This window comes from Colias croceus, chromosome 29 (assembly GCF_905220415.1).
Source record: "Colias croceus chromosome 29, ilColCroc2.1".
Classification (NCBI taxonomy): domain Eukaryota; kingdom Metazoa; phylum Arthropoda; class Insecta; order Lepidoptera; family Pieridae; genus Colias; species Colias croceus.
This window is the reverse complement of record NC_059565.1, coordinates 2,303,815-2,329,047: the sequence shown is the minus strand read 5'-3', so window position 1 is coordinate 2,329,047 and position 25,233 is coordinate 2,303,815. Positions and strand designations below refer to the sequence as shown.

The following is a 25,233-nucleotide window of genomic DNA, read 5'->3' as shown; positions in this document are numbered from 1 at the left end:
TTACAACTAGATAGTTTAAACTATAAAAAATGTGTGCGTGTACTAGTGTACACACGTAAGAAGTGAAACTTCTTTATGACCTTATTAAAAAAAATAGGCTATAAGTAAATTTACAGAAATACGTCGAATCACGCGTGATAGGGATAAGAAAAAGATGGCGCCCAACGGCAAAATGAAAAATGTTACACTAAATTTCTTTCCAACCCCGATAAAGAAGTTTCACTTATAAAATCTACCAAAAATAACAATGTAAGCATACTAAGAACTTAAAATGTATTGAAGAATGTTCCAGAATAAAATTAGAACAATTTTATTATGTATTCTGGAAATAAAATTCATTTAACAATTTAAATGTTCCCTTTTGTTACGTATTGAATAATTAATCCATACTAATATTATAAATGCGAAAGTAAACTCTGTCTGTCTGTCTGTCTGTTACTCAATCACGCCTAAACTACTGAACCAATTTGCATGAAATTTGGTATGGAGATATTTTGATACCCGAGAAAGGACATAGGCTACCTTTTATTGCGAAATATGTACCACGGGCGAAGCCGGGGCGGACGTCTAGTAGATTATATACTAACGATTTTGATTTTAAGATACTAAAACTGTTTGTTGTTTTTTTTTATTCGATGTTGTAGGTATATGAAGGACTAGCTGTGCCCCGCGCTTTTACCCGCATTGTTCCTCTCTCGTTGGTCTTAGCGTGATGATATTATTATGATAATATACAGTTACATATTTTGTAAGATTAAATTGTAAAACTGACATGATTTAAAAGAGCAGCTATGGAGTTTCTTGCCGGTTCTTCTCCATAGATACTGCTTTCCGAAACGGTGGTAAATGTAAAAAATATGACGTGTCAAAAGTGCTTCTCGAAGAACTCTTATTTAATAAATAAATGTTTGAGTTTGGGTTTGATATATAGCATATAGTCTTCGTCGGTAAATGGGCTATGTAACACCGAAATAATTTTTCAAATCGGACCAGTAGTTCCTGTGATAAGCGCGTTCAAACAAACTCTTCAGCTTTATAATATTAAGTATAGATTTTAGGTGGATCGACTTCATCTAATATTAAAATGATAGTTTTAACATTTAATCATTCCGAATAAATAAATATCTCAGAAAGACCTCGTTACAATAAGAAACAGTTGGAACGTTTTTTTTTATTTATTCCTTACAAATATCATGCAAAAATGTAGCTAAAAGGTATTTTTTATACGCTGTAAACCTTTATAATAATAAATCTTTTTACTATAACTTAATCTATAACTATAACTAAAATACTTTAATAATCTTTAAGGCTATATTTATGCGTAATCTAAATAATCTATTATTTAAAATTTATATGTACCTAATACCTATGTATATGTACCTATGTATATGTAAAAGAATCTAGAAGACCTACATATTATGAAAGAATGGCAATTAAGAGACAAAATGACAAAAAAATATAAATCGTATAAAAATAAATTAAGTTACAATTTAATAAAACCTTGGGTTCATTGACCTAAACAATTAATCTGTTTTACATACAATAGCTAAATAAAGGTCTAGGTCCTAGGACTTTATAAAATAACCTACATAATATTATAGTCGGATTTTACAATGAAAGTACTAAAACAAAATTTAATTATTTAATTAGAAAAAAGTTGATGTATTGCACCTTTGCACATGATATTTATTTAATTTTAAATTTAAATTAAATAAACGCAGAAATTTGCAGAAATCAATTATTAATTCCAGGCAATTTATGCACACTTCACTAATCCTACTTCCTTCGTAAGTACTTACTATTATTATAAATGCGAAAGTTTGTGAGGATGTGTGTGTGTTTGTTACTCTTTCACGCAAATACTACTGAACCGATTACAATGAAATAAATAATCTTCTTCTTATATATATAAAAATGAATTGCAAAATGTGTTGGTAAGCGCATAACTCGAGAACGGCTGAACCGATTTCGATAATTCTTTTTTTATTATATTCCTTGAAGTACGAGGATGGATCTTATGCAGATAAAACGTAAACATATACCACGGGCGAAGCCGGGGCGGACCGCTAGTATAGAATAAATTAGTCTTTGTTCGACAATGGCAGTAATTTAAAAATATACCAAAAGTACCTACCAATAGGCACATAATATATAATAGTAGGTACCTACGTGTAACAATAACATTAAACTAATAAATTAGCCTAACCTATAACTTTCCAGATAATTCGATTAAAAATATTATATTTTTAGAGCTATTTCAAAATCCTGTGTTTTTTGCAATTAAAACATTCATCACTACATAGGTACTTACTACCTAGTACCTAGTATAAAACAAAGTCGCTTTCTCTGTCCCTATGTCCCTATGTATGCTTAAATCTTCAAAACTACGTAACGGATTTTGATGCGGTTTTTTTAATAGATAGATATAGTGATTCAAGAGGAAGTTTTTAGTATTTATAATTTATTAGGTTTTAGACAAAGCGGGCGAAGCAGCGGGCGGTAAGCTAGTATTATATAAAATTTCGATTATTGTGGTGAACGTCCATATTTAAAACGACTTTCGAACGACGACATGAATTCAATATACCACAGATAAACAGTATCTAACTTACAACTAAGTAGATAAAATATGTAAATTTGAAATCTTTAAAACCATTACCATTAATTTTTATACAACGTTGAATACATTCAATGCCACTTGCATTTACGACATAACCTTATAATGCAGTTTTTAAAGGTTTTTAAGAAAGGTTGACGTTGCACCTTTGACTGCAGCGTTAAGGCCATATCACACTGACATTATATATTGTGGATATCTTTGATTATTGTATTACCTTCAACTTTGTTTTTGTGATAAAAGTTTATGTTGCAAAAGTGCTTCTATATAGAAGAAGTCTTATTGAATAAATAAATGTTTTATATTGAGTTCTTTTTCCATAGTTAAGGACTGTACCAAATATCATCAAATGCGTAATAGATAGATATTTTTGTATTTATCATATTTTTTATTGATGTCTATCGAAATTTGGTTGAAATCCAATCATCCTTTTTATATAAAAGAGTACCATACATTCATCTAAGTAGTATAATGAATTACCACGCATTGTATTGGATTACATTTATTAAAAATAGAGTTAAAATGACGTTTTTTGTAGAAAATTATACAAAGACTAGCTTATAGCCCGCGGCTTCGCCCGCTTTGTCTAAAACCTAATAATTTATATAATAACCTTCCTCTTGATCTTGAATCACTCTATCTATTAAAAAAACCGCATCAAAATCCGTTCCGTAGTTTTAAAGATTTAAGCATACAAAGGGACATAGGGAAATAGGGACAGAGAAAGCGACTTTGTTTTATACTATGTAGTGATTACAACCTAATATATTTGTTAAAAATTACCCAACAATTTAGTGACGCACGTGGGATAATTTATGGACATCATTATGAAATTATTTATTCATAAAAATCATTTTGAAAAGGAAAGACATTTACAAATTTATTGGAGATCCCCTGACTATTGATTCAAGGGTCTGTGTTCAGTAATAATAATATTAAATATATAGTTAGTTTGTGAATTTGTAAGTTTGTTACTTTGTAGGGGGTAATCTACTAAATTTGCAGAAACGATTTTTAAAATCATTAAACTGATGGAAATCCACGTTATCTTACTTCTTATCTTACTTCGTACTCTTACTAATATTATAAATGCGAAAGTTTGTGAGGATGTGTATGTGTTTGTTACTCTTTCACGCAAATACTACTGAACCGATTACAATGAAATTCAGCACACATATAATAGAAGGTAACTTGGATTAACACATAGGATAGGCTTTATCCCGGAAATCCCACGGGAGCGGGAACTACGCGGGTTTTTCTTTGAAAACGCGGGCGAAGCCGCGGGCAGAAAGCTAGTATGAGTATAAAATTGAGAAAGACTAAAGCCATTAAAATGTTCTTACAAAACGGTTTGTCTTATTTTAATTTTGTGTCGCATACAAGTCTCACAGAATTTTATTTTCGTGAGGAAAATATATTTCTTTGTTTGCTACATGAAATTCTAAATGTCATAACAATTTAGTCAATGTCATCCAAAAATTCGAGGCAATGGAAACCTGATTTTGGTTTTCGATCGGAAGTAGTATCCGATCTACTTACATTGTTATTGTGTACTAGATTTCCGCCCGCGGCTTCGCCCGCATTTGTAAAGGAAAACCCGCATAGTTCCCGCTCCCGTGGGATTTTCATTTTATTTACAGGGACAATAAGTTACAATAAGAGTTGAATGAAGGGATAAAATAATAAATATTTTTGACCCATTTCCAAAAAGATTTCCCCTTTAAAATATTATGATTACAATTTGTTTTGAAAATACATCCATACTAATATTATAAATGCGAAAGTAACTCTGTTTGTCTGTCTGTTACTCAAACCAATTTGCATGAAATTTGGTATAGAGATATTTTGATACCCGAGAAAGGACATAGGCTACTTTTTATACCGGGAAATAGGATAGGTTTTATTCTGGAAATCCCACGGGAACGGGAACTATTCGGGTTTTTCATTGACTGCGCGGGCGAAGCTGCGGGTGGAAAGCTAGACATATTATAAAAGCGAAAGTCTACTTTTTCAATAATCATAAACAATAAAAATAGAACATGAAAGTTTTCTCCCCCGGCTGAAACCACGGTGCACAACTAGTATAATAAAAATAAATATTTTCACTACACTCTGTGTGAACGAGCCCTAACCTCATTGTTTGTTACCTTCGTTTGTACTTAGTCAGTCGTTGGCTGTTAACGAATTAACGCACAGTCATTGCGATATTTTTTTATTAATAATATTTATTTTTATTAATAGTAAAATTCGGTGAAGTGTGCGTTGGATAACTGTTGACGTGAGTTATTTTTATCTTACTACCAAAACTATTCTAATTCAAACAACTAGTAAAACTTAATATTATAAAGCTGTAAAGTTTGTGTGTCTGAACGCGCTAATCTCAGGAACTATTTCCGATTTCAAAAATTCTCCTACACGTACGTGATCCATGAGGAGGAACCAAAGGCTCTAAAATATAATACTGATTTTAGTGGGATTTGTAAAATTGATAGATCATGATATTTTTTATTTTAAATAGCTAAAAATGCGTAACTTCGTCTCTTTCTTGTTAATAATATTAGTTTTAAACTTAGGTATACATTTGATATTTTGGGACCATAATAGACATATTTTGACATGAAATAAAAAAATATTTAGGATTTTTTTTAATCAGACTTGGCGCCTGTTTTGTAGGAAACAGCTAATAAATAAATTTAATGACTGTAGAATATTGAATTACGCAGATGACGTCATTCGTTGATTCTTGTTAAGTAATTAAATTATTAATTTTACTTACATAAAATAATTTTATGAGAAATCTGACTGACCCTGATTACTCTTTAATAGTTATTTGTATAGAGTTTCATTAGATAAATACTATAATTACATAGAAAATAGATTATTCTACTAATCAAGTACAGGGTGTCTCAAAAGAAAGTTTATATTTTGTGGATGAATAAAAAAAAAGTAAGCGGTGTATTGAAAAAATGTTTATTAATTATTAAAGTGCATAATATGGGAATTTATTTCTTAAAAATAATATCGTCCAAATGCAGTCCATTACGTTCACGGCACTCATTTAATCGAACACTAAAATTATTTATGACAGCTCGGCAGGTAGACACAGTGATGCCTGCCGGTAGACACAGTGGGGGTATCTTAAATCTAAAGTGTATGCCAACAAACCAACTTCTCTAGAGCATTTAAAAGAAAATATCCAGCACGAATTGGCAGCCATCACTGTGTCTACCTGCCGAGCTGTCATAAATACTGTAATTTTACTGTTCGATTAAATGAGTGCCGTGAACGCAATGGACTGCATTTGGACGATATTATTTTTAAGAAATAAATTCCCATATTATGCACTTTAATAATTAATAAACATTTTTTCAATACACCGCTTACTTTTTTTTATTCATCCACAAAATATAAACTTTCTTTTGAAACACCCTGTATAACAAACGCAATCGTCTTTCTACTGATGAAAGGATTATCAAAATCGGTTAAGTAGTTTCAGAGAGTTACTCTATCATTTATAGGTACACGATGTGATGACAGTAGCTATTTGTTTGCTCAATTCAACACGAAAAAGGAATTTTCAATTCGACACATTAGTTCCTGATACTAGCGCGTTCAAACAAACAAACTCTTCAGCTCTACATAATAAGTATAGATACAGATATTTAATATAATCAGGTTTCTTTTATTATTAGTGAAAGTGAAGTCCCGTGTCCCCTAGTGGGGTAAGGGGCAGATGCATTCATCTGTTTCACTGATCGATTTTCTTTAGTGACAAGTAGGTGATCAGCCTTCTGTGTTCTACCAGACCGATACATTTTTTTTCTTCGTCTCCACCGGGAATCGAACCCAGGACCCCTCAGTGCTACGCTCACGCGTCAACCACTGTACCAAGGTGGCGGTCTCTTTCCTTTCTCTTTTATTATTAGCTACCTAGATAATAATTGGAATGAAAAGATACTAGGGCCAATTTTTCAATGCTTGGATAAAACTTATTCGTCGAATCTAATATATAAAAATCAATGCCACTTTTCGTTGTAATTCCATAACTCGAGAACGGCTGAACCGATTTCGATAATTCTTTTTTTATTATATTCCTTGAAGTACGAGGATGGTTCTTATGTAGAGAAAACGTAAATATGTACCACGGGCGAAGCCGGGGCGGACCGCTAGTAATGTATAAAACTACCATTTTAAAAACGTATTCTAATTGCCCGTATTTGACAGTTTACGTGACATTTTAATATTATCGTGTAATACTTTATTGGACGGATAAGTTTTATCCAAGCATTGAAAAATCGGCCCTAAATTCATAATTTTATTCATCTGTACCTAATCTAAGCGTATTCTTATTTGTCTAGGTAATATCAATTACATACATGCACGTAATTTGATACCTTGCATTGCGTGATGTTTTCAAATTATAGTCTAAATCATGACGACTGCATTTTTGTATAAATACTCAATTATTAGTCACTAGCTGCTCCGCGCGGTTTCACTCCCGTGGCTCCACCCCTGTTGGTCGTAGCGTGATGATATATAGCCTATAACTCAATAAATGGGCTATCTAACACCGAAAGAATGTTTCAAATCGGACCAGTAGTTCCCGAGATTAGCGCGTTCAAACAAACAAACAAACAAACAAACAAATAAACAAACAAACAAACAAACAAACAAACTCTTCAGCTAATTACATGTCCCACAGCCGGAGGCCCCAAAAGAAACTCAGATATACTTAGAAACTACATTTAATGACTAAAATGATACTTTACACCCATGTCCGCACGATGCAGACCGGAGTCAAAGAATGAATTTATACATTAAAATAATTATAAAGACGTAAGCTTGGATGCTAACTAAGGGAAATCGCACCCACATTCTATTCCCGTGCGAACGGCGTATTCAGCAATTTTGTGTGAAGGCAGGGCCGTAACTAACTTTATAATATTAGTATAGATTAGCTTTCCGCCCACGGCTTTGCCCGCGCAGTCAAAGGAAAACCCATATAGTTCCCGTTCCCGTGGGATTTCCGGGATAAAACCTATCCTTTGTCCCGGGGTAAAAAGTAGCGTATGCCCTTTCTCGGGTATCAAAATGTCTCTAAACCAAATTTCATGCAAATTGGTTCCGTAGTTAAGGCGTGATTGAGTAACAGACAGATAAGAGTTACTTTCGCATTTATAATATTAGTATCGATAAGTAGCTAAAATAGTACAGTTTATGTTATTACTTAGACCAGGGGCCGTATTATGAACTCTTATTTCCAGACAGTTTACGCCGTGAATTGAACTGACTGGCAAATTCATATTATGATCGCAATAACCAGCCATGGTTCATTATGGTATTATATTAATTTGCCAGTCAGTTCAATTCACGGCGTAAACTATCTGTAAATAAGAGGTTATAATACGGCCCCTTTTTTTTTTATAGTGGAGAATGCATTTAAGCATACCCAGGGCACTCGGGGAAAGAGCCCTGGGTTATGTCGGACTCACCCTGCTGAGTGCAGGGACCTACCGACTAAACTCCACTGTGTTCCGCCGTGCCGCTTTATAGATGGGGCCGCGGGTATTCGGTAGAACCGCGTCCGCAGACCCGTCAGCGGCAGCCTATCTCCAGGCCCAACGCGAATGTGGCGGGAGGCCGCCAGGTCTACCTTCCTAGGGGGGCGGCGTGAGTGGAACACTTCTCACGCCGCCTCTCCGCACCGGATGATGGATTATATCCCCGTTCCACCATCCGGTGCCCATCATTAGGGAGGCAGGTCGCGACCGTGTAAAGCGGCCGCGACACGGCGACGACGCCCAATAGGACGACGACGCCGAATCGGATCCGAGGAAGGGTTTCTCTCGCGGACCCGCTCTGCCTCCTCCTTCTGCGACATCACATACTCGCAGAATGTGATAGCCGCGGACCACGATCTGTCGCCGTCAACCATTTCGCGAACTATGGAAGGCAGGGAGAGATCAGGGCCGACGACTGCGACTAGGCGAGCACGGGGCTCTGACCACGCGGGGCACACGGCGAGAGTGTGGTCTGCCGTGTCCTCCGGACAGTCGCACCAATGACAAGCCATTTGCGGCTCCCGTCTGGCGACTTTGCACAGGTACCGCCCGAAACAACCGTGTCCGGACAGTACCCTTATCTTAAATACCTGCATAAGTATCTAATATAGTACAAATTTCCTTGCTTAAACTAAACTATATTCATGAATACTTTCCTTAAACTTATAAAAAACGTTTATTACTATTTGAAATAAGGAAGGAGGTAAACAGTAGTAATTAGTTTAAACCTTGGTTAAAGATAAACAACAGAAATAAAACCACATAATTCAAAAATATTGATTTTATTTACGGAAAAGTTGATACAGAAATATAGTATATAGTATGCCTACGTCATTATATCATATATTTATATAAGAAATGTAATAAATAAGCTATTAATGTATTACACTATAAATAAATTTATTTACCTAGGCACTTTATATTCTTGCTAGCTGTGCCCCGCGGTTTCACCCGCATTGCTCCGCTCCTGTTGGTCTTAGCGTGATGATAGCCTTCCACGGTAAATGGGCTGTTTTACATCGGAAGAATTTTTCAAATCGATCCAGTAGTTCCTGAGATTAGCTCGTTCAAACAAACACACTCTTCAGCTTTATAATATTAGGATAGATAATATTAATTTTTATTTTCCAGAGAGCGATGGGGTTTCTAGAAGATGTAGATACCAGTAATCTTCCAAACATCAAAGAGTATTATAAAGGGAAAACAATCTTTATTACTGGAGGTTCAGGTAACTCAAACTCAAACTCACACTCAAGCAAAACTTAAACTCAAATAAATAATTAAGTATTTTTAGATAGACGAAAAATTATCATAATTGTTAATTAAAGCCGATTCGGGAAGTTTCTCTACTCCATTCACTTTTCGAATTGTTTTTAAAACTTTGTAGGTACTTATCTATACATATTATTATTAGCCAATAATAAACAATAAAAAAAAAGAATAAAAATGTTATTATAGTAAAGACTAAAGACTACATCCAGCCCAGTTAAAACAATACAATTATAATATGTTTATCTTTAAAATTTTAAACATGATTTCAGGTTTTATGGGCAAAGTTCTGGTAGAAAAGCTGTTGTATTCCTGCTCAAATTTGGATAGGATTTATCTTTTATTACGAACCAAAAAGGGAGTCAAACCAGAGGATCGCTTGAAGGAGCTTTACGCCTCAGAAGTAAGTATTTTTAACCGACTTCAAAAAAAAGGAGGAGGTTATCAATTCGGCCGGTATGTTTTTTTTTATGTATGTACACCGATTACTCCGAGGTTTCTGAACCTATTTACGTGATTCTTTTTTTGTTCGATGCGGGATAGTGTCGAATTGGTCCCATAAAATTTTTATTCGGATAGGCCCAGTAGTTTTTATTTTATGAGCATTTTTGTCTGTATTTGTAAATTTTGCAAGTGCAAGTTTGAAGTTTGTTTTTAACGCAGTCTTGTTCGTTGATATTCCTTGTTTGTTATAACAATAGTGCCATATAAATATAATATTATTTGTACATATGTTTATCAGTCATCTGGTTTCCGTAACACAAGCGAAAGCTTATAGTATAGGTTCAGATCGTGTCGTGTGTGTAAATTGTCCTGAAATATTTATTTATATTAGGAACTTTTTTATAAATACTTTTTAACAGTCTAACAATGATATGCCTTAAAAATGCATTTTTAAATAATAAAATCATAAACTTTCTAACTTGATTTATTAATTTGATGAGGCTAGTTTTACATACTGTTTATATTTTGTGAGGTTCTAAAAACTAGCCAAGTCAAATTATGGGGTTCCATAGGTCATTTCCATAGTTGTTTGCTTTGTGAAAATAATTATATGTTTTATGTATGTATTATCATTTATTTATTTATTTTTCTATTATAATATATTGTATATATTATGTTAGGTTATTTATAGTATAGTTTTTATACATATATGTATAGTTATGTATGTGCATATAATTTTCATTTAGTGTATAACTCTTTTTTATTCTTTTTTTTTATGGTTTTCCAATTTCAGCTCAATTAAAAAATTATTATTAAATATTTCGCTTTTTTTGCCGCTTGGTTGCCTGGCAGAGATCACTGCTTAGTGATAAGGCCGCCAATTGTAATACGTCCTTCTCGTTCCATATATCTCCTTTTTATTGTTTTTTGTTATATAATGGTTGTATTACAATAAAGTGTGATAAATAAATAAATAAATATATTATTCAAATTAAAAAAGTCATATTTTGGAACAAACGTTGTTCTCTAAGGGAAAATAAAACAATAGAGTTTTCAGTTCACCTAAGAACTTAATACATCTTTGTAAATAAATTTCTGAACTGTCTACAGAACTTGGCAAACATTTAGATCTCATTTCTTTTTTTGGCAAATTAAGTCAACGATTGAACTCGGCTCCAATTTTCACATTTATGTTTTGGTGGGATTTTTTTTACATTTACCACCGATTCGGAAATCAGTATCTATGGAGAAGATAAACTACGTAGCTTCTTGCCGGTTCTTCTCCATAGATACTGCTTTCCGAATCGGTGGTAACTGATAAAAAAGATTATGAGGATTCAAAAGCGCTTTTATAAGTAGTCTAATTGAATAAATAAATGTTTTGAGTTTAAAGAACCGCGTCCGGCAAGAAACTCCATAGTCGCTCATTATGCAATAGTGATGTAAATATACAAAGAAATTAATCGATTTAAAACAATGTGGACTCGTTCCCACGGTTATTATTGTGACGTATGATTTTTATCCGTGACATAATAATATTAAGTACCTATGTTGTTAACCGATTTTAATAAAGAATGCATTTTAGATCTTGTACCTATGCATCTTGAATGTAATACCTTAGAAGTATTAGTACGGATAGGTAGGCATTCCCAATTCCTTCGATGTTATGATAACTGTTTAATAAAAACTTTTGACGAAAAGAAATAGGTTAGGTCCTTGGAATAGTTAACAATTTCTGTAAACATACAGTTATCAAATTGATTTGTATTCGCATCAATAACTAAATTCTGCAAATTGTGTTATAATTTTACCACGAAATAGCATCTTATTATTTTTACCCATATTTTCTCGCTAGCTGCGCTCCGCGGTTTCACCCGCTTGGCTCCGTTCCTGTTAGTCTTAGCGTGATAATTTAGCCTATAGCCTTCCTCGATGAATGGGCTATCTAACACCGAAAGAATTTTTCAAATCGGACCCGTAGATCCTGAGATTAGCGCGAAACAAACAAACTCTTCAGCTTTATAATATTAAGGATTTCTCATTCAACCATAAGTACCATAATCAAGGCAGAGAGATTAATTAATATTACCTATTTTCCTATAAATTTCAGTGTTTCTCTCGACTAAAGAAGGATAAGCCTGGTGTCTTTGAATCTAAGGTTTACTTCATTGCCGGCGATTGCAGTGAAATAGGCCTGGGTAAGTTTTAAATTACTTATTATATTATAGAAGTGAAACTTCTTTATGCGCGTTGAAAGTAAAATTCCAAGGTCATGGGAATACCGTCACGTCATGGAAGGCGATGACTTTACATCTTGCAAAAATCTTTGTATCTTGCAAAAGAAGTTTCACTAGCTGCTCCGCGCGGTTTCACCCCCGTGGCTCCTCTCCTGTAAGTCGTATGCTTGATGATATATACCTAGCCTATAGCCTTCCTCGATAAATGAGCTATCTAACACCGAAAGAATTTTTCAGATCGGACCAGTAGTTCTCGAGATTAACGCGTTCAAACAAACAAACAAACTCTTCAGCTTTATAATATTAGTATAGATTTACAAACACATCATCATCATGCATCATCATTTCAGTAAATCTTTTCAAAAATAAACTGACGAACTGGTTAATGGTAAAAGAATTTTATGACATTGAAGAATTTATGACTTTGAAGTAGTGTAAACTGAATTGTGTGTGATAAGTGAAGTGTGTAGTGATATAATCGTGTAAATCGTAGTGCGTTCGCGTAATTGTGAAAATTGAATTGTGTGTACGTTTAAATAATTAGACTAATCAACTTTCTTTTTTAATAAATTGCACACCCAATCAATGGGTAGAATGTATTAGCCACATAACATTGTAATTAAAACATCTATAATTTGTAACTACATTCTTGCAAATAAATATAATTTGAATTTGAATTTCTTTTGCGAACATCTAAGGATTGGAACTCTACCGAATACAGTTTTTCCGGCTTCTTACTTAATCTATTCAAAGCAAATGTGAAGGCACCTTCTAGGTAAGCATGCTCCAACTTAGGACGCGTTGTCACAGAATGTCACTTACCATCAGGTGAAACAGCGGCCCAAAGAAAAAATAAAATAAAAAATGTGTGCGTGTACTAGTACACGTAAGAAGTGAAACTTCTTTATGACCTTATTTTTCAAAAAATAATTTACTTTATGCAACTTTACAAAAATACGTCGAATCACGCGTGGTAGGGATAAGAAAAAGATGGCGCGTAACGGAAATATGTCACGCGTAACGAAAAAAATGTTACACTAAATTTTATTCCAACCCCAATAATAAAGTTTCACTTCAAAAAACATTCCTCGTTACATATCCGCGCACATTATTGGTGGAAAAGCGTCCTAATGCAGTAATTAATCTTTAAGCAATTTTTTTAATTCTATCCTTATTTTTTCAGGTATGTCAGAAGAGGATAGAACATTGATTGTCAACAGAGCACATATATTTTTCCATGTGGCTGCTAGTGTAAGGTAAAATATCGATTTTTATTAATTATAATTGCAGGATATAAGCTGAGATAGGGTAGGAAATAAACAATTTATTAATTAGAACGGTAGGATCTTGGGGGTATAATTAATCAGAATCATTTTTAAGCGGCTGCCAATGTCCTAACATCTACCTGTATGCGAAAATTCAGCCCGATCCGTTTAGTGGTTTGGGCTGTGCGTTGATAGATCACTATGTCAGTCAGTCAATCACTTTTGAGTTGTACACAATACTAGCTGTGCTCCGCGGTTGTACACGCAGTGCTCCGCTCCTGCAGTTGGTCTTAGCGTGATGATATATAGCATATAGCTTTCCTCGATAAATGGGCTATTTAACACCGAAAGAATTTTTCAAATCGGACCAGTAGTTCCTGAGATTAGTGCGTTCAAAAAAAACAAAGAAATCTTCAGCTTTATAATATTAATTAGTATAGAGTTAGATGCACGTATACAAAATACTCGTAAAATCAATCGCTAGAAAATAACCAATTTCAATAAATAAATAATTTTAATCATAAATCAACATAAAACCAATTGGCAATGTCATGCAATTGCGTTGATATAGGATTATGTTAATACATTCATTGTATACAATGTTTAATTATAATTATTTGAACCGAGGTGTTCGAAATTCGACCTTGTGACTTTACTGCCAAATCTCATATTCGCACGAATACGTTAACCCAAAGTACCTATATGACGATATTTAAAAATGTGTGCGTGCACTAGCGTAGGTACACAGTACACACGTAAGAAATGAAACTTCTTTATGACCTTATTTTTCAAAAAATAATTTACTATATGCAACTTTACAGAAATACGTCGAAACGCGTCGTAGGGATAAGAAAAATATGGCGCGTAACGGAAAAATGTTACACTAAATTTTTTTCCAACCCCGATAAAGAAGTTTCACTTAGCCGCAATACAAAACGTCCTGTTTTGGAAACGGCTAGCCATAATGCAATATAGCGATTTATACAGTTCTACTACGACATATTCCTACCGGCTATATAAAATTATCTTTAATCAATATTATAAAGATGAAAAGTTTGTTTGTTTGAACGCGCAAATCTCAGGAACAACTGGTCCAATTTGAAAAATTCATTCGGTGTTATATAGCCCATTTATCGAGGAAGATTATAGGCCATATAATATCATCTCGCTAAGACCAACAGGAGCAGAGCACTGTGGGTAAAACCGCGGGACACAGCTAGTAAAATATAAATGCGAAAGTGTATGTTTGTTACTCCTTCACACAAAAACTGCTGACGAGTTTTCATGAAAGTTGGCACACACGTAGAGGGTCATTTGGATTAACACATCACAGAGTTGTTTACTGATTTAATGTTCATAGAATTATCTTAAAATTACTTCCTTTAAATAGATAATGTACAGTTATTATCCATTTTTAATACCTGACCTAGTTATGTAATGAACCAGAACGATTTAGAAATTATTGATATTATAGGATGCTGCTAAATTACGGAGTTATATTTAAAACTTTCAAGTATTTAAAATAATTAAGAAAATAAAATGTAATTGCTCGAACACCATATCTTATATATCATAATGAATCGCAAAATGTGTTGGTAAGCGCAAAACTCGAGAACGGCTGAATCGATTCCGTTAATTCTCTCTTTATTTATTTTTATATAATATTCCTTGAAGTACGAGGTTGGTAAGAAGAGACAGAACACCACACCGATCAATAGAAATCTATACTATATTTTATTAATATTATAAAGAAAAAAGAAGAGTTGTTTGTTTGTTTGAACGCGCTAATTTCAGAAATAACTGGACCGATTTAAAAATTATTTCGGTGTTAGTTAGCCCATTTATCGAGGAAGGCTATAGGCTATATATTATCATCACGCTAAGACTAACAAGAGCGGAGCCAAGCTAGTAAGTTATAAGTAGTAAAATAAAATTGTTATAGATTCGATGATCCTCTCAAAGTAGCTGTGAACCTCAACCTCAGAGGAACAAAGGAGGTCATTGAACTCGCAAAGGAAACTAGGAATTTAGAGGTAAGTATTTACTATAAATTTTATAGAGTTAAAAAACACATGCAAATATACATATTTTAATTTTCATCAGACTTGTTTGATATGAAAAGTGGTTAGATATGAATTTGGCACCTAGAAAAGGTTGGATAATTCTAAAAACATTTAACGGGGAATTTTTGTTAGTCAAATTAAAGTTAAAAAAAATATATTTTTAGAGTAAGTTCATTATAAAAGTGAAACTTTTATTACATCGTCTCAAACTTTTTGGTCTGTGTAGCGGAGAGTCACAAGTGTACAATAAAGTGTAAAAAAAATATACCGGCCGAATTGATAACCTCCCTCTTTTTTTGAACTCGGTTAATAAGTATTACATTACTTGCAGGTACTAGTCCACGTATCAACGTCATACGCAAACACAAACCGGGCCAGTATAGACGAAGTAGTATATCCTCCACACGCCAACTGGAGGGACACACTTGATGTTTGCAACAGTATGGACGATACAACGCTAAAGTATTTGACTCCTAAGTACGTGTTTTCCTATTTTTTACGTGTACAAAATATATTTTTGATAATCACGAAAAATTATGATTTGTCGGCTATGTCTAAATCCAAACTGAATAATGTGTATTAATATTGAGTTTTATAGCATTTAAATGATAAAGAATAGAAAAAAATATCGACTGCTAGATCAACGGCCTACAGCAACGGGAGGCTAGGCGTTGCTCCGGTTTGGCAAAAAAAACGCGGGTTCAAATCCCGCCTCGTGATAAAAAAAAAACCTTTTTATTTTTTATTTAACTAATGTACAGATTATTGGATACTGCAGTAATCAATTCGCTCGCCCTGATAATCTGTATCATTACTTACTTAATATTATTATAAATGCGTAAGGGTGTTTGTTTGACCTTCTTTCACGTCGCAACAATTTTATTTATTATGATTTTTGTGTATAGAGATAGTTAGGAAGCTAGAGAGTAACGTAGGCGATAACTATTTACATCAGTGAAATAACTCATTCTCAAAAACTACATTATGATTTTTATTACGTGTTTGAATATCTCCAAATGTATACATTTCGATGGACTTTATAGATATTCAAAGGTGAAGTCGCGGGTATTAATTAGCTTGCAATCTAGTTTGTAATATTTAAATCAAATTTTTTTTTTCTGTGCGTTTCTCTCGCTAAAACTCGAGAATGATTGGACCAATTTAACTAATTATGATCTTACAATTTAAACTGAGAAACTTAAATAATAATGTGTAAAATATTTTCACAAATACAAAGTAATTGATACAAAATTGATAAAAAAATAATATTTCAGGTACTTAGGAGAGTTACCAAATACTTATGTTTTCACTAAACAACTTGCAGAGCATGTGGTATACGAACAAAGAGGAAAATTACCTATTATCATAATGAGACCGTCTATTGGTAAGTTATATCTCTTTTTCTGTAGATAGATGATTAAGGAAAAGTAATATCAAAAAAATCACGAGGATATACCTATTAACAATAAAAAGTGAAAATAAAACAAGAAACAAGTTTGATAAAACGAAAAAGAACTTTAAAAGAATTTATATTATAGTAAAAATACAAAATTAGGTACATTTTATGAGTTTCGTGTACATTTTCACTATTTCCGAATATTGTTTCATAGCATAACCACAGTATTACAATATTATTTTCCTAATATGGTAATTATGTGGCATAACTATCAGTTATTAAAATGACAATAAACGAAAATAAACCAGAAATTATTTTTAGAATAGGACATTGATAATATGGTTGAGTAGTTTTTTTTTAAATGTAATATATTACATTATTTTTTAGTGATATCAAGTGTGAGTGAGCCAATCCCGGGATGGATAGAAAATCTAAACGGTCCTGTCGGATTACTTATAGCCAGTGGTTTAGGTAAGTAAAAATAGGTACCTAGTTTGCTAGATAATCCACCCGTGGTTTTGCACGCGTTTTCAAAGAAAAACCGGCATAGTTCCCGTTCCCGTGGGATTTCCGGGATAAAACTATCCTATGTGTTAATCCAAGATGAACTCTACACGTGTGCTAAATTTCATTGAAATGGGTTCAGCGTTATTTGCGTGAAGAGTAACAATCATACACACATCCATCCTCACAAACTTTCGCATTTATAATATTAGCTTACCGCCCGCGGCTTCACCCGTTTTGTCTAAAACTTAATAAATTATATATTAAAACCTTCCTCTTGAATCATTCTATCTATTAAAAGAAACTGCATCAAAATCCGTTGCGTAGTTTTAAAGATTTAAGCATACAAAGGGACATAGGAACAGAGAAAGCGACTTTGTTTTATACTATGTAGTGATTAGTAGGAAGGATAGGATATTCTAAGTAAATACTGGAAATTTTTTTCTTTTCCATAGATTTCAAAGAAATTTATGCTTTGATTATTTTTAAGCAAACATATTAGCAGCATAATATTATATCTTTTAATCGAACTTTACTTCTTATTCATACAAAATATTTAACTTTAAAGGTGTACCTATTGATTTTTTTATTCAACATTATGGTAGACATTTTATTTTAATAGCGAATTAAGTTCAAAAAGCACAGTAAACAAAATAATATGTGCGTTTAACCATCGTACATGTCCTTTATTTTTACAGTTGCCTAGAAGAGATTGCTTTAAGCAATAAGGCTGCCAATTGTGCACCTACCATATTCATGTTCTCCATGTTAAATTATATATGTTTTTTTTTATTACTGGTATTGTACAAAAAGGTTTCATAAATAAATAAATAATTCAAATTTTTGTTTTCCCAGGTATCCTCCGATCTGTCTACTCAGATCCAGATTTAGTAGCCGACTACATGCCGGTAGATGTTGCTATAAAAATGTTCATAGTTGGTGCTTGGTTGAGAGGATCTAAAAAGTAAGTAATCTTATATTAATTATAAAGCTGAAGAGTTTATTTGTTTGTTTCAACGCGCCAATCCGGTTGATTTGGTTGCTATTCACCACACTATTCACACACCCTGCCTTTCAAGCCAGAGGTCGTGGGTTCGATTCCCACCCGAAATATTTGTGTGATGAACATAGATGTTTGCTCTGTGTCTGGGTGTTAATTATCTACGCATATATAAATATATATTTAAATTATATATGTATGTTTATCAGCCATCTGGTTTCCATAACACAAGCGAAAGCTTAGTATGGGATCAGATCGTGCCGTGTGTGAAAATTGTTTGAAATATTTATTTATTTTATTCGCTCGTTTGATGTAAATGCACCGTAAAGTGTAGGTTTCTATTTCATAAAACTAATCCTATCCGAAGGTTGCCTGGCAGAGATCGCTTAAAAGCGATAAGGCCGCCTATTTTACATGTTGTATCTTATATCTTTTTGTCTCTTCTTTTTATTTTTTTCTGTACGTGTGTGTTAAATAAAGAATTTTGTATAGTATTGTATTTATGTAATTAACAGAATCGAACCCACTGACGACGTAGAGGTATACCACTGTTCCACGAGCCACATGAAAACTATGACGCTCGGAGAGATCATAGATCACGGGAAAGAGATCATTCGAGAAGTACCATTGGATAAGATGATGTGGATCAGTGATGGGGGGATTACGAAGTCCAGATTGGTGCATTATATGAAGGTTTGTATTCAAATTCAAATTCAAATTATATTTATTTGCAAGAATGTAGTTACAAATTACAGATGTTTTCATTACAATATTATGTGGCTAATACATTCTACCCATCGATTGGGTGTGCAAATATTAAAAAAGAAAGTTAATTAATCTAATTATTTAATTAATGTACACACAATTCAATTTTTACAATTACACGAACATATTAAAAATTTACATATTTTTATTTTAAACTAGCGGTCCGCCCCGGCTTTTCCCGTGGTACATATTTCGCAATAAAAGGTAGCAAGTTCTTTCTCAGGGTCTAAAGATTGTCTGTGCCAAATTTCATCAAAATCGGTTGAGAGGTTTAAGCGGGAAAGCGAAACAGACAGACAGAGTTACTTTCGCATTTATAATATTATATTATTATTATATTATATTAATATTAATATATATTAATATATATAGTAGGGATAGAACAAATGTCAGAAGTGAAACTTCTTTGGCAAGATTTAAAGATACAAAAATCGCCTACTCCGTGATGTGACGTTGAAATTTTACTAAAGAAGTTTTACACTTCTAAAACTATCAAGTATGTTTTTTTTACATTAAGGGCCGATTTTTCAATGCTTGGATAAAAAAACTTGGATAAAACTTATTCGTCGAATAATGTATAAAACTACCATTTTAAAAACGTATTCTAATTGCCCGTATTTGACAGTTTACGTGACATTTTAATATTATATCGTGTAGGTAATACTTTATTGGACGAATAAGTTTTATCCAAGCATTGAAAAATCGGCCCTTAATTGTTTTATTTATTTTCAGGTTATAATATTGCATTTACTTCCGGCGTTATTAGTTGATTTTCTGTTATCACTTTCAGGAAAACCACCACTGTAAGTATTTTTGTAGATTATTTTTCTGTTTTTTTTTTTGGGGAACATTACGATAATTCCTGTCTTTTAGGGCTGATTTTTCAATCCTTGGATAAAACTTATTCATCGAATAACGTATTAAACTACCATTTCAAAAATGTATTCTAATTGTCCGTATTTGACAGTTTACAGGTGACATTTTAAAATGTTCGTGTAATACTTAATTGGACGTATAAATTTTAACCAAGGATTGAAAAACCGGCCCTTAACCTTTATAAGTAAAGTTTTAAAGTATCTAAAATATAATATACGAGAATGAATTTGTTATTTTATTCCAACTATGTTATATTATTATCAATGCTTGATACGTTCTAGTATATTTTTTAAAGTACTCTATCACACCAGCAAATCATTTTTATCGTTATAACAAAAATAATATCAATGACTAAGAATAATGAAACTTTTTATCGTGAAAGAATTTATGAAAATCAGCTCCATATTATCGAAACTTACAAAACTTACCGCCCGCGGTTTCCCCCGCTTTGTCTAAAACCTAATAAATTATATACTAAAACCTTCCTCTAGAATCACTCTATCTATTAAAAAAAACCGCATCAAAATCCGTTTCGTAGTTTTAAAGATTTAAGTAGATATACAAAAGGACAAAGGGACATAGGGACAGAGAAAGCGACTTTGTTTTATACTATGTAGTGATAAATTACTATTACTTTAGTATTATAGTAATACAATTATATGTAGTGCTAGCAGCTGTGCTCCGCGGTTTTACCCGCATTGTTCCGGTCCTGTTGGTCTTAGCGTGATGACATATAGCCTATACAGAAGCGTAGCGTGCCTTGGCGGGGCCCCGTATAAAAATTTGTTTGGGTGCCCTTAGGAAGGGTAAAGATTTCTCACAAAAGCGCACGTTGGCAGATACGGCGGTAGCTACGCCCCTGAGCCTATAATAGCCTTCCTTGATAAATGGGCTATCTAACACCGAAAGAACAGTATAGTTCCTGAGATTAGCGCGTTCAAACAAACAAACTGTTCAGCTTTATAATATTAGTATAGAAGTAGATTATAATTATATACAAACAAACCTTTTGTACCTACATCATCACTACATAGTATAAAACAAAGTGGCTTTCTCTGTCCCTATAAATAAAATAAATAAATAAAAATCATCTTTTGAACAAGGTTCCTTACATCAAAATGTCCCTTTGTATACTTAAAACTATGCAACGGATTTTGATGCGGTTTTTTGTAATAGATAGAGTGATTCAAGAGGAAGGTTTTAGTATATAATTTATTCGGTTTTAAAGAAAGCGGGCGAAGCCGCGGGCGAAGCCGCGGGCGATAAGCTAGTTTTTATTATAATTTCCTTTCTCAGGCTAGTAAAACTCCAACGGCGTATCTATTCGGCAAACATAGCTCTGAATTATTATCTAACTCAACAATGGAAGTTCGTTAACAATAACATTCTACAATTACGAGAAAAAATAAGAATAGAAGACAAAAGAGAATTCTTCTATGAAATGGAGACAATTGATAGACTGCAGTATTTCAAAAATGGATGTATCGCTGGAAAAGTATTCATTTTGAAGGAAAAAATGGAAGATTTGCCGAAGGCAAAGAAGAATTGGAAACGGTGAGTAAAGAAAAAGAAGAAAAAAGTATATGTATTGCAATTTACAAAGAAACGAGAAATGAGTAGCAAAAAAAAAAGTTTGTGCCGAGCACACGTGTCAGAAGTGAAACTTCTTTGTCAAGATTCAAAGATACCAAAATCGTCGCGTTACTCCACGTGCCGGTATTGCCATGACACCCCCTTGAAATTTTACTCTCAACGCGCATAAAGAAGGTTCACTTCAAAAATCTTAAAAACTAGTTAGCAGCTAAATCTCTATATTTTAATCTATAATATAAAAATGAATCCCAAAATGTGTTGGTAAGCGCATAACTTTAGAACAGCTGAACATTGAGCTGAACCGATTTCTTTAATTCTTTTTGTATTATATTCCTTGAAGTATGAGGATGGTTCTTATTAGAGTAAGATCCCAGAGCGATAAGACATAACTTATTTTCTAAAAGATGAAACTTTAAGTTCTCAGTAGTGTCTCATGTACTTTGTATACCTGCGGGTTTGTGAAGTTTGCCCAGTGACACCTGGGCAGGTACCAGGTGAGAAAGGTGACTAAAAATAAGAGTTACTTTACTTAAATTTAGATGGCTGATTTTTAGATATATTTTATAGAATATCATTCTCAAATGGTATCGCAAGTATCAGACACTTTTCATGGACCAAAACTTTAGTCAGACGCTTTAAAGCTCCACCAAAAATAAATAAACTTTACTTATTTTTTAATGTCTTATTTTTTAATATGTTATCAACATAACTATTACAAAATTATATTTAATCAGTCAGACAAATTGGAATGACCAAAAATCCACCAAACACAAAAATTATTCGGCCGTGAGTAGAACGCGAGAGCATTATGCATGCGTTTCAGAGCGAGTGAGACGTCCATAGTAACACAATATACAGATACATACAGTTAGGAAACTTCATACAAAACGTCCGAAATGTCTCACGCGCACAAGCAAGCGTGTTTACGAGTATCCAGGCTATTGAGGGCACGATCGATAGTAGCGGGTGACACATCCACAGATTTTGAATAACAAAGATACGTAGTATAGAAAAAAGTTTAAAGTGATGTCATTTCACATTAAATAAATATCGATTGTTTCAGTTTGTAGCCCTTTCAATAAATATATTTGTACATACCGTATCTGACTACAAGTTAAAAAGAGACTATTTTTAAATTTCTATAGATATGGCAGCATAAGTTTTAAATTATGTTGACATATTTTCTCCCAAAATGATAGCTACAAATAGTCACTATTAGCCTATTAGGAGTCCAGTCTGTTTAAAGATCGCATCTATTTTTTACGCAATCTAGAAGAGCACAAAAATCTAAAAAAATGGAAACCTTAAAAAATCTTGTTTTATGTGCATAATTGCGTAAATATTAGGGAAGAAAAAGATAGATATTATAATTATTCCCTCAGCCCCCGTAATCAATCGGGCCGCTCGGTGGTCAATCAAGTCAAGGTTATTGTATTTTTATCGATACGTGACTTTACCACTTTGTCAAGCACTATAAGCCTGTCACACTATTTTCTTTTTCATCCTAAAACAAAAAGGTGGAGGTTCTATGCTAAAAATTAATTTACCGAATATATGCAATAAATTATTTTAATTTTAATAATTATTAATTATTACCTTAATGTTGTAAAGAGATGCAGAAATATTTTATCGAAAGCAGTAAGTACTTTTTGGAATATTTACATTCTTCGCTCTGACACGCATGCGCATAGTGCTCTCGCGTTCGTACTCACGGCTGAATATTTTTTGTGTTTAGTGGATTTTTGGTCATTCCAATTTGTCTGACTGATTAAATATAATTTTGTAATAGTTATGTTGATAACATATTAAAAAATCAGACATTAAAAAATAAGTAAAGTTCATTTATTTTTGGTGGAGCTTTAAAGCGTCTGACTAAAGTTTTGGTCCATGAAAAGTGTCTGATACTTGCGATACCATTTGAGAATGATATTCTATAAAATATATCTAAAAATCAGCCATCTAAATTTAAGTAAAGTAACTCTTATTTTTAGTCACCTTTCTCACCTGGTACCTGCCCAGGTGTCACTGGGCAAACTTCACAAACCCGCAGGTATACAAAGTACACGAGACACTACTGAGAACTTAAAGTTTCATCTTTTAGAAAATAAGTTATGTCTTATCGCTCTGGGATCTTGGACTATATGTTCTTATGTTAATATGTACCACGGGCGAAGCCGGGGCAGACCGCTAGTAGATAATATTTATTTACTAAAATATAGTGTATAAACTATAGCCGAAGTATAAGTTTTTAACACGCTTGTATAATGTATTAGCTTCACCTGTATGTTTGTATGTAACCGACTCCTTTAGACTCGATTTTGACTCATTTTAAACGGACAGATTTAATTCAAACTTTGTCCACTGATCAAAGGTGTAAAGGTAAAATATCTTTACAAATATATTAGTTACTAGCTTTCTAGATGCGGCATCGCCCGCGCAGTCAAAGAAAAACCCGTATAGTTCCCGTTTCCGTGGGATTTCCAGGATAAAACCTATCATATGTCCTTTCTCGGGTATCAAAATATCTCTATACTAAATTTCATGCAAATTGGTTCAGTAGTTAAGGCGTGATTGAGTAACAGACAGACAGACAGAGTTACTTTCGCATTGATAATACAAAAATTAGTATGGATTAAAACTTTGTACTTATTGGTGTCAATACAATAATGTTGTAATAAAATGTTTTACAATACAAAAACGCGTCTGTCTGTCTCTTCGCAATAAACTCGAAAACGACTGCATCGATATTCATTCTGCTTTCACCAATGGATAGCCTGTGAAATATACTTTTTAAAATTTACTTTATTGTTTTCAGATTCTTCTACTTGGATCTAACTCTGAAGTTTTTATTCTACACTGCAGTAATTTGGTTCGTTTACAGTCGTGATATTTTGCCCTCTCTTTGCCAATGGACGTATAACTTTTTACTGGGAGAATAAATTATTTTTTAAATATAATTTTAATGAATTGAATGTGTTTTATTTTTAACCTATTCCCTGATTAATAAATACAGTAATATAATCAATAAATTTATAGTAATTTTCATAACTAGTAAACAATGAATTAGCAACGAAGTCCTGGGTTCGATTCCCAGATAACAAAAATTAAGTCTCGAATGAAATATGTATGTTGTTAAAAACTTATTACCTAGAAGGTTGTTAAGAAAATAATTTTCAGAAACCCCGCATCTGTACTGAAAATCGGAAAAATATCATCAACGACGTTTGTTTGAAAAATATGTATTGAAAAAATTTAGGCTGGTTGCAGAGCTTGACCGACCGTCAGTGCGTACCGTCGGTCCTGACGATACGCATCAACAATTGTATGACTATGACACTAATGCGCATGACAATACGCGTGCGTATGGTCGGTCTAGCTATGAACGGGTTTATGAATTTCCATACATATGACAAGCGCGACTGACGTACGCACTGATGGTCGGTCAAGCTCTGCAACCTTATTGTGTTTATTATGTCTTTTCCTTTCCTAATCCTTATGTAACAAGACATCATAATTCTGTGAATATATTATGGATTATCACTACATAGTATAAAACAAAGTCGCTTTCTCTGTCCCTATGTCCCTTTGTATGCTTAAATCTTTAAAACTACGCAACGGATTTTGATGCAAGCAATTTTTTTTA

The 25,233-nt window shown here is 33.2% G+C and overlaps 1 protein-coding gene across 1 annotated transcript; it reads left to right on the top strand.

Annotated features, from left to right (window-relative positions):
* The first annotated feature begins 4,781 nt into the window (after positions 1-4,781).
* LOC123704399 (putative fatty acyl-CoA reductase CG5065) lies at positions 4,782-24,558 on the top strand. The gene is made up of 14 exons (XM_045652761.1): positions 4,782-4,895; positions 9,310-9,406; positions 9,720-9,850; positions 12,002-12,089; positions 13,312-13,384; positions 15,336-15,426; positions 15,788-15,933; positions 16,731-16,840; positions 17,240-17,323; positions 18,212-18,320; positions 18,872-19,049; positions 19,854-19,924; positions 21,294-21,551; positions 24,406-24,558. Exons 2-14 carry the CDS (start codon positions 9,316-9,318, stop codon positions 24,527-24,529), a joined length of 1,554 nt encoding a protein of 517 aa, XP_045508717.1. The 5' UTR covers positions 4,782-4,895; positions 9,310-9,315; the 3' UTR covers positions 24,530-24,558.
* The last annotated feature ends 675 nt before the right edge of the window (positions 24,559-25,233 follow it).

What these genes read in the sequence shown, in the direction of transcription:
- LOC123704399 (XM_045652761.1), top strand. Translation starts at nt 9,316, where the DNA reads ATGGGGTTTCTAGAAGATGTAGATACCAGTAATCTTCCAAACATCAAA. An exon ending in CATGTGGCTGCTAGTGTAAG is followed by an intron (nt 13,385 to 15,335) that starts GTAAAATATCGA and finishes AAATTGTTATAG; the next exon opens with ATTCGATGATCCTCTCAAAG. An exon ending in CTAAAGTATTTGACTCCTAA is followed by an intron (nt 15,934 to 16,730) that starts GTACGTGTTTTC and finishes ATAATATTTCAG; the next exon opens with GTACTTAGGAGAGTTACCAA.